Source organism: Lygodium microphyllum, chromosome 14 (genome assembly GCF_053477565.2).
Source record: "Lygodium microphyllum isolate KBCC chromosome 14, Lygodium_microphyllum_v1.1.10, whole genome shotgun sequence".
Classification (NCBI taxonomy): domain Eukaryota; kingdom Viridiplantae; phylum Streptophyta; class Polypodiopsida; order Schizaeales; family Lygodiaceae; genus Lygodium; species Lygodium microphyllum.
In genome coordinates, this window is record NC_141148.1 from 9377606 (window position 1) to 9387828 (window position 10223).

The following is a 10223-nucleotide window of genomic DNA, read 5'->3' on the forward strand; positions in this document are numbered from 1 at the left end:
CAATGGATATCATAAACTCGTCGCCCCTGGAATGAATGTGTTCTAAATTTATCGACCTGTGGAATTGAGAATGACCCGTTTTGGAAATTGCTGACGTCGACCATGCGAAATGCAGCACATATGAATCATGTATGTTCGCACAAAGCTAAATTTTTTTGTACGATCTACTCATTTTTGAGACACTTCTTGTCATGAGAATCGAGAGAGAGAGAGTTTTTGTAGTGAGACAACGCAATGCCTGACCGAGCACCGTATTATATTTATCTTTTAATAAGGAGAGTCCTTCACATGCTGATCAGTAGTGATCAAACTCCCTTAGTTGATGCGCCTGTTGATTCCCAGAAGAAGCAACAAGGCACAACATGCTGCAGCAGCAGATATTGGGAGGGTTGAAGCGCTGCTTGAGATTGGAGGATGTGCAGGGACAGGAGGACGCGAATCGGAAGAATAAGAGGGAGATGGAGGAGGGGAACGGTTGAAAGAAGACGGACTTGAGCTGATGCTGGAAGGGAGAGGTGCTGCCGGCGACGAAGGCACAGACTTGGCTGGAGTAGGGAAAACTGCAAAAAACAAAACATAAACGCCAGGGCACATACATGTGCCCGTATCGAGCTATTAAGTAGAAGAAGCATTCAATTCTGATGCTATTCCAATGATTGTCTTAAAGGCTCCCATTGCTCCTCAGAGTTGATCCCGGACAAACCAATGCCAAAACACATGCAATGCTGGACGTGTGCTTTACGACTGATGCAACATGTGATTTGAAAGCTTTACAAAACGAGTGAAGATCCTCTGCAAAGAAATCTACCTGCTGGTGAAGGGCTTTCCATCGGAGCATAAGATGGCGATTGTGAGGGGGCCATTGCAGGAGAATGCATACCTGAACAAAGCCCAGAACTGATGAATTAATTCATTAGAAATCCAGTAGCTATGATGCATGCAAGACATTTTACAAAGCATGCAAAGCTGCCACAATCAATACATGCCTCTGTCAGCATTGTGCAACACACTTAACTTACTGAATCTAAATTTTAAAAACATAGAGCAGCTAGTGTCCCTCCAAACATAGCTTGATAAGCAAATGCGCAGAACATAAAAGGCAGCAGCTTAAGCAAGCTCATGAGAAGTTAATGTTAGAGTCACTATACCTGTACAATGTGAGACACGAAGCCATCGGACTCTGCAACGGAGAGGGAGCTGCAGCACATGTGTAAGGTTGAAGGGAAAGCCAAAGGGGGAAGAAGGGTTGAGGATGGTGCAGAGGCAGGGCGCTGGGATGGAGGAAAGCACAAGATTGAGGTACACACAGCACCTCTTAGAAGGCCTGGACACCTTGCCCTCCACAAACCCAAGGCATGGCACAAGCTCAAGCAGGGGAGAAGAGCAGTCCAGTGGGGCTGGAGCAGGGGAAGGGGTTAGCAGTTGGGCAACCCCCGAACTGGTCAAGTAGAGAGTGAAACCCAAGCACAAGCTTGTCAATGTGGTGATGGAGATGGCCATTGTCTAACCGAAGGCTCCCACCAAGCCTTTTTGGGAGGTGGAGGTGTGTCAGCAGGATGTTAAAATGAGATATGTGAATAAGAAGGATATACAAGCTTATAAGATCTGTGCATCAAGAGGATGTGAGCTTAAAATGAGATATGTGAATAAGAAGGATATACAAGCTTATAAGATAAGATCTGTGCATCAAGAGGATGTGAGCTTAAGAAATATCTGCATTCCTCCCTAAACACACAGAGATTCTCTCCTCTCCTGTGATCAATCAGAAAACATGACTCTTAATGGTGAAGGCTTGAGCTTGTCACAGTGGGACTGTGTGGCCAAAATTTGCAAGAGCTTGCCTAAAGTTGCGTTCTGTAAGCTTTATGTGCAGGTTTTGTTCCTTGAAACAGCTTAACTTTGAGTGTGGCAAGTGAGATGCATTGCGGCTATTAAGATGGCAAAATGTAGACTGAAGAACGGAGGAACAGAGGCAAATCACCATGTCTTGGCCTTTAGAAGGGAGGTGGCTGTGTGAAGGAAGCGAGTGTTTGTCTTCTCGAGAGGAGCTTGTAAGGCAAAAAACAGTGTTGTGAGTGAGCTTTGGATGCTACAAAACAGTCAGTTAAAAAAGTGTAACAGTCTGGCATGCCTAAAGATTCAGGAAGGATCTTCTAAGTCCTGGCTCCCTACCTCTTGTGAGACATTGGGATTGGAAAAAGGTTTTTCTTTTTGCAAATGTATTCGGGCCTATGCACTGGTCAGTGGTGACTGACTGACTGATACATTCCTCGAGCAATGTTAAATAAATTCCAGTCCCTCGTCAATGTCAAACAATTCTAGTCCTTGAGCAGTGTTCCAATTCCAGTCCTTGGGCAATGTCTAACCATTTGCCGCCCTTGATCAATGACAAATAGGTTACAGCCCGTGTCACGTGATCATTCTTAAGATTCTAGTCCTTGGCGATGTCAAATTTCCAGTCCTTGAGCAATGCTCAATAAATTCCAGCCGTTGCTCAATCTTAACCAAATTCCAGCCTAAAATAATTTCCCGTCCTTGATGCATGTTAAAGAATTCGACTCCCTGAGTAATGCTAAACAATTCCCCATGGCCATAATAATCATGACCGATATTGAGCCCGACTTCTTTCGAAGCTTTTCACTTGCAGGCTCAATGACACACAGACATTTTGAATGTTTTCTTGGATTCATTAGAGGGCAGAGGGAAAACTGCTTCTGCTTCTCGAGGCAGAGACCTACAATTTGAGAGAGAGAGAGAGAGAGAGAGAGAGAGAGGGGGGGGGGAGGGCCGAGGCTGCTACTTATTTTATTTCCCCGATCAGCGTATTCCATTTTATCTGTCAAGCACAAGTCTCTCTGCGGCTCTCTCTCTCTCTCATAGAGAGTCAGTCAGTCAGTCACTTCTGAAAAAGTCGTATACCTGAACTGAACTCCCACACCAAGCACGCTTGTCCGTCCGTCCACGACGGAATGTATGGGAACGGGGGCGCTCCTCGTGACACGGGCCAAAGCGATGGTGGGGATAAGGGCCACGAGTGGTGTGTGTGTGTGTGTACGTGATGAGTACCAAGAAAATCTTCAAAATCTAAAGAATTTCAATTTTCACTTTAAAAGCTTTTAAATATAGGCATTTTACCTCTTAAAAACTTTTATCTAAAGGGTTTTCACGTTGTCAAAAAAAAAAAGTTGGGATCAAGGGCTAAGAGTGGTGTGTGCGTGTGTACCCGATGAGTATCAAGAAAATCTTCAAATGAATTTCAATTTTCACTTTAAAAGCTTTCAAATATAGGCATTTTACCTCTTAAAATATTTATTTAAAGGGTTTTCATGTTGTCAAAAAAAAGTTTTTCCAAGCACCTCCTCACACAAATGCAATAACCCACTCCATGTTGACCACCTTGGTATATAAGGCCCGTTACACACCGGTCCGTGGCCGCCCATGAATACTAAATCCAGCCAATGAGAAGGCCGGATTTCTAAAAGAGGGCGCCCCCCTCTTACACACACATGGCGCCCGGCACGTCGACTTCAATGCTCCCCCCCCCCCCTTTCTGCGTTCCGCAGGGCGGGGGAGCTCCCCCGTCCTGTTCCGTCCTCGCCTTCTCTGGTCCATCGCGATTGGCCGGAGCTTCTCTGTTGGTCCCATGGTGGGCTCCAGGAACCATCCCCGTTGTGCTGTAGGAGCCCGTTCCCGTTGCAGGTTTCCGTTGCAGCGCAGCCCGTTGTAGCAGCCCGTTTTCGTTGCTGCTGCCATGCTCATCTGACAGAGAGCTCTCTGTTTTCTGCCGTGGGCATGGGCTCCAAGTAGGTGCACCCTGTGGCCGTTGACACACAGGGAGCCGTTGATACACAGGAGCTTCCTTGTGTTGCCCGTTTCACCACATGCATAAATGTATACATCGTGAAGGTTCATCTCTCTATATTTTTCTGGATTCATCATCCCTCTCTTCGCATGAAAATGTTCACATCGTGAAGGTGGGAAGGCATATTTCAATCTGATGCATCCAGCCAGGTCTCTCTCTCTTCCAGAAACTAGTTCAGGGTTTAATCATGGCCAGTTGCTTGCATGTAATTTAACCAGTTCAGGGTTTGATCATGGCAAATTTCTTGCATGTAATTTGTAGGCTTCGCAGGTGATTCGCAAGCTTCAACCAAGGGTTTTCTCATATCTCTGGCTCGGAGGCAGAGGTCTTTATCAGATCGTTACTTCACAACATTCACATGTATGCTCTCTCTCTCTCTCTCTCTCTCTCTGTTTGATTGCCCTAGTAATCATTAGTTATGATAAGAGCATTAGTTATAAGGAAGGTATGATATATAAAAAATAAAACAAGGCACAAGGAATCTGTAGATTGTGTAAAAGTCGGATGTTGAAAATGCCTTTGACATATCCATTTTGTCTATAAGATAGCACTTAGGGCTTTTAAGAAAATATGAACTACCTTGAGGGCTGAGGACATCTTTACACACATAATGTTTTGTAACACTCGAGAAGTAGAACTTAAGATTTGATGAATACATGCCTTCTCATTGGCCGGATTTAGTATTCGTGGGCGGCTGCGGACCGGTGTGTAATGGGCCTAAGATTTGATGAATACATACCTTCAGCACTCAACCCATACTCAAACCACTAGGCTATAACCCCATTGGCTCTCTTGTCCTTGAGAACCACCAGGTTACAACCCCATTTACAATCTTAAGTGTAAAAGGGTATGGGCTTGAATGGGGTACACACTAGTTATCCATATATAAAAGGGTATACTTTAAGTGCATGTGGCTCTCGGGTTAAGAGTATCTATATGAAGTCTCGAGTGATCGTCACTCGAGTCAAGAGCCATCCTAGTATTTTGGTGGACTTGGGTTGAGCACTTTAGAGATGTTCACTTGAGCACATGACTTGATTGTGTTGTGGCTCCTCTTATCTATGGTAGTACTCACACCCTACAAGAAAAATGTGCTCTCTTCTTGCCTTTTGCTCGATTGGTCTATGTGTGCGAAGAGGAAGAAACATTAATTTCTTTTGGATTCTATGCCATTGCACGTAATAGGTGTAATTAAACTTTAAGTTAAATTACTCGAGCAGCAAATCTGACGGTGATTGTGCAAAGGTTGTGGTTATACGGACAAGTAGTGGTTGTATGGCCTTAATTATTCTTTATTGGAAGTAGTGACTGTTATTGGGTTGAAACATGATTCACTAGGTACTTGGGCTAAATTACTTGGCCTTAATTACGTTGCGATGAATCCTTTCTTAGTTCCACTATATATGTTTGGCATCTATTACAGGTTGACAATGGTTAAAACATCTTGTCTATTTGTACATCCCATCATTTTGTTTGAATCAATGTATATGTATAACGTTTCCTTTTCTTTATTGTTCTTTAACCATATTGTTTGATATATGTTCATTGTTGCAACGAATCCTTTTTTAGTTCCACTATATATGCTTGGCATCTATTACAGGTTGACAATGGCTAAAACATCTTGTCTATACATACATCCCATCATTTTGTTTGAATCAATGTATGTGTATAACATTTCATTTTCTTTATTGTTCTTTAACCATATTGTTTGATATATGTTCATCATTGCAATAAATCCTTTCTTAGTTCCGCTATATATGTTTGGCATCTGTTACAGGTTGACAATGGCTAAAACTTCTTGTCTATACATGCATCCCATCATTTTGTTTGAGTTAGTGTATATGTATAACATTTCATTTTCTTTATTGAAATCAATTATTGAAATGTAAATAAAAAAAATGGAGTGCATTATGTGAAGAACAATAAACTTGTTTATACCTCACAATCAATTATTGAAATGTAAATTAAAAAAATGAAGTGCATTATGTAAAGAACAATAAACTTGTTTGTCCATTCACATAGTGTAAATGATGAATCAATTTTCATGCATAAGGTGGACGATTGGAATGGATTCTCAAGAGAGCACTCCCATGGAAGAGTATCACCACACTCCCATGGAAGAGTATCACCAGTTCCTGTCTCAAATGAGCCAAGATGCAATATCCAATAATGACTTCATGTACTTTTCGAGCCAAAGTGTGGGTGTTCCAAACCACATGCAAAGCCACACCGTCATTGGCAATATACCTGTAAATGTGTTTCCAAACTGCCCTCCTTTGATCAATCCTCATCCTCCTCAATTCGTACCTTTCCAACGACCAAGACAATTAGGTATAGAGAGACCCACAATAGTACACAATAATGTATTTCTTCGTCCAGTTGCACATAGTCCTCAACATGGTCTCTCAGCACCACGACAACAAGAACCACAAGCAATAAGTTCTTGTGATGCCAACCAAGACTCATGTGAAGAGGTTGACTTGGTTCAGTCTCAAGAACCAATGGTTCCATCTTCTGAGAATGCCACCAATCAACGTCCACGACGAACATCATCGGAGTCTGATGCTCCTAAACCTCCTAAACCAAAGAGGGCGTGGAAAGGAAAGAATCAAAACGACGGTCTTGAGACACAAGATCATACAATAGCCACAAAAAAACCATTTGTGCAATGGAAGGATGCATGGACAGTACAAACTCATTCACATCCGAGGATCCATGAGTGTGGAGTTCTCAAAGCCACCGAAGCAAGGAGTGGATATATGGTCCAAGGTTGCCACCCAGCTAGCATTGCTATTTCCAGAGTTTGACAAAGATGGTGAGGCATGCAGAAAACGTTGGGGACGCGTTTATGAGTCATACAGAAAGGATAAGGCCCACAATGCCATATCAGGCAATGATCGCAGAATCATTTGTCAGTGGTATGATATTGTGGATGAATATATGTGGAATCGTGCCAATGTTGTTAGCGATGCACATGCCTCATCTGTTGGTGGGTTGTCTTCGTCAGAAGACAACAATACATCAGTCTCCAATGATCAAGGTGACCACACCCAAGAAGACATTGGCTCCAATGAGCCTTCGAAGATCGTGCATGATCAAACAACCAACCAAGGAGCACGCAATAAAAAGGGTAGAAAGATAGAGGAGTCTCTCAGTGACATGGCTACCACCGCTCGATCAATGTTAGGCAACCAAAAATCAAACCTTGAGGAAAAAAAAACATTTGAAGAGCGCAAGCTCGTTATCATGGACACACTTGCCTCCTCAGTATCTGGTCTATTAGATGTAATCAAAAGTCTTAAAAAGGAATGATGAATTCAACTGTAGATGAATTTTTGAACTTTTTAAAAAACAAGTTTTTTATTCTGCCTTCACATCTCTCTTCAAGTGTCTCATAAGGTTTCGTCTAATCTTTTGACAGGTGAATGGACGACGAAAGTCTTTTGATAATGTGTGTCATCAGTGTTGTAGTAGCTGTCATAGCAATGTTTCAACTTTTGTTGAGTGATTTGGATGACGGGGATGATGATAGCATGCTATTGCATACTTTGATGGAGTGCATGGCTCGAGGTTATGTTGCACGTCGAGCCAGGATAGGTCAGCGAAGGCACAATCGACGGTCATGTTGGGCTTATCAAAGACCACAAACTTTTATGGAGCAGGGGCTTATGGGGAGTTATACAAACCGAATGTTTAAAAGCAGGTTATGAGTTAGCAGGAGTACATTTGAATATCTCGTCGCGAAACTAGCACCACAAATGCGACGCAAGAATACGAACTATAGAAGGGCAGTACCTATGGAGAAGCGGGTCTGTGTCGCTCTGCATTGCTTGGCAAGCGGCTCAAGTTTGGGACTAATAGCCGATTTATACGGAGTCTCAACTTCGTTTACACAACTGGCTGTTTTGGACTTTTGCGATGCACTGGGTGCTTCTGGGTTGCATAGTATGTATGTAAAGTGGCCTTCCCCACAACAAATGCAAAAATATGCTAGTGCATTTCAAGCCCTTCGAGGCATACCATATGTTATTGGTGCAGTAGATGGTAGTCATATACCCATAATTGCCCCAAGGGAGAACCACGAAGATTATTTTAATAGGAAGGGCTTCCACTCTATTATTCTACAGATAAGCGTGGCTGCCAATTGTGTTGTTTGGGACTATGACGTTGGCTGGGCAGGTTCTATGCACGATTGGAATGTTTTTCAACGTTCAAACCTAGGAAAACGATGCACAAACAAAGCTCTGGGACAATACTGTCTACTAGGCGATTGTGCTTATCCTGCACGCTTTTGGATGCTTCCTCCTTTCAAGGGTAGTAAGGATGGGCTATCTCCGGAATGTTATTATTGGAATTACATACAATCAAGTACTCGTATGCCAGTTGAAAGGGCATTTGGCATCCTTAAAGCGCGATTTCGTATATTGTTAAAGAGATGTGACATGCTTTTACAAAATGTCCCAAATATGGTGGCAGCATGCATTGTTCTACATAATATATGCATTGTGCATGGAGATGGTTTTGATGATGCATGGATACATGAAGCGACAGCAGAACTTGATAGAGAAAGTAATGCGGCTCATCAAGACATGGACCAGCAAAATAGTTTGAGGAATGGATTAGCAGAGGTTGCTATGCTAACTAACACAGGTACCACACAAGCAATACAAAGAGCTCAAGCAGCGGAGCCAACACAAGAGGCAATCCATCTTGGGGGGGCATCTCGAAGAGATAACATTGCTCGAGCCATGTATCAAGAGAGGGAGAGCGCAAATGTGAGAACAATATTTGGTGATTCTGACTCTGCGGAGGAGATGGACGATGAAGACAATGGTGAGTAAACACAATCACATCTAAGTAAGTAATTTTCAGCCATCCTTGCATATTTTTTTAAAGTTTTCTGTCATCCTTGAATCTGCAGTGCAGGTGGAAAGGTGGAAAGATGGGTGGTGTGCTAAAAAAATTTCCCTCTTTCCACCTTTCCGCAGAGAGCTCGGTAGAGCCATGCCTCAACAACATGGCGAAGGGGTTCAACTCCCCTGCTCTCTTGGAAGTGAGTGAGCTTCCAAAAACATGAATAGTAGTCACCATAGAAATAAATATATTGGCACAGAAAGCAATGACGCAATAAGGTCATAATCTTGGAGTTCTTTGGTAGGAAAAACCTCAGATTCATGTTTTCAGTTTTTTTGGTGACTTTTTTTAAAGGTTTATTAGTCGATTTAAAGTGTTTAATCAAGCATTCTAAAAATAATTATTATGAGAATGATGATCAACATTCGTAGCGTCCCTTCATTCTCATACAATTCAGGAAGTGTCCGCTGGTAGGTGGTGGTCGGTGTGTAAACTATTGTGGACGGAAGATGGACGGACACTTATTGATAAGAAAAGTGTCCACTGCCCAGTGTGTAAGCAGGTGGCGGACAGGTGACCGCCCAAGTCAAATTTTCCTGTGCCCACAAACTGGGCACAGATTGGGCGGGCAATGGCGGTGTGTAACCACCCTAACACTCACACATGCTCCCTATGCTAAAGCAATAGCCCACCCACCTCAATAACTCGTACGTGTTGTTTTGGAGATCCAAACTCACAACTGTCTCGACAACTGCATGCCAATCATCTATCCATGGAGCTAATAGCCTATGGCTTGTTGCACAAGTCTATAGCCCTTTTTAAAGCCAAGAAGCAATTTCACACCCTCTTTCTATCAATCTTTGACTCTTGTTTAGTCTAAAGAATAGCAAACATCTAAAAGATTACCAATGAACTTCAACATTTTAATGTATTTGTATTCGCTCCAAAATTTTAAAAATGTCAATTATAGAAACAAGTGAAAGGACGAGCAGGAGTGAGAGAGAGAGAAGAGCATAAGCAAAAGTAAGACCAATGGCTCTGGAGGTTCGAACTCAAGAAAGCAAGACCAATGTGTGGGAGCTCCAACAATCACAATATGTGACCTACATTTCCTTTATTATTATATCGTAGCAAAGAAGAATAAGGAATAAAGATGACGATGATGGACGATCTCCACCTACAATGTGCAAGTTTGCGGGCACTGAGTACAAGGTAAATATAAGCAACTAGGCATAAGTGACACATTAGCCCCCAACAATCTCCCACTTAAAAGAAAATGTGCTTGGAGTGAGGAGATAAAGTATAATATATACATATGAGTACAACTGGAGACATCCAAGAAAGTACATTTCTAGCAAAGGTGAAGGCATAGCCAAAAATGAACTTCCTACTATATGCATAATCTGAGTCAGTGTAACCTATGACTCCAATTTTGACTGCCATAGGAGGTTCATGAGCTGATAGCCCATCTAAGCCTCCCCACACCTCAAGAATTACCCCACATTAA

General features: G+C 42.6%; 1 protein-coding gene across 1 annotated transcript; it reads right to left on the bottom strand.

The window, feature by feature from the left end:
• Nucleotides 1-203: 203 nt before the first annotated feature.
• Nucleotides 204-2728, bottom strand: LOC148025311 (uncharacterized). The gene is made up of 3 exons (XM_087692076.1): nt 1149-2728; nt 809-880; nt 204-560 (listed from the first exon to the last, which is right to left on the bottom strand). Exons 1-3 carry the CDS (start codon nt 1498-1500, stop codon nt 316-318), a joined length of 669 nt encoding a protein of 222 aa, XP_087548202.1. The 5' UTR covers nt 1501-2728; the 3' UTR covers nt 204-315.
• Between the last annotated feature and the right edge of the window lie 7495 nt (nt 2729-10223).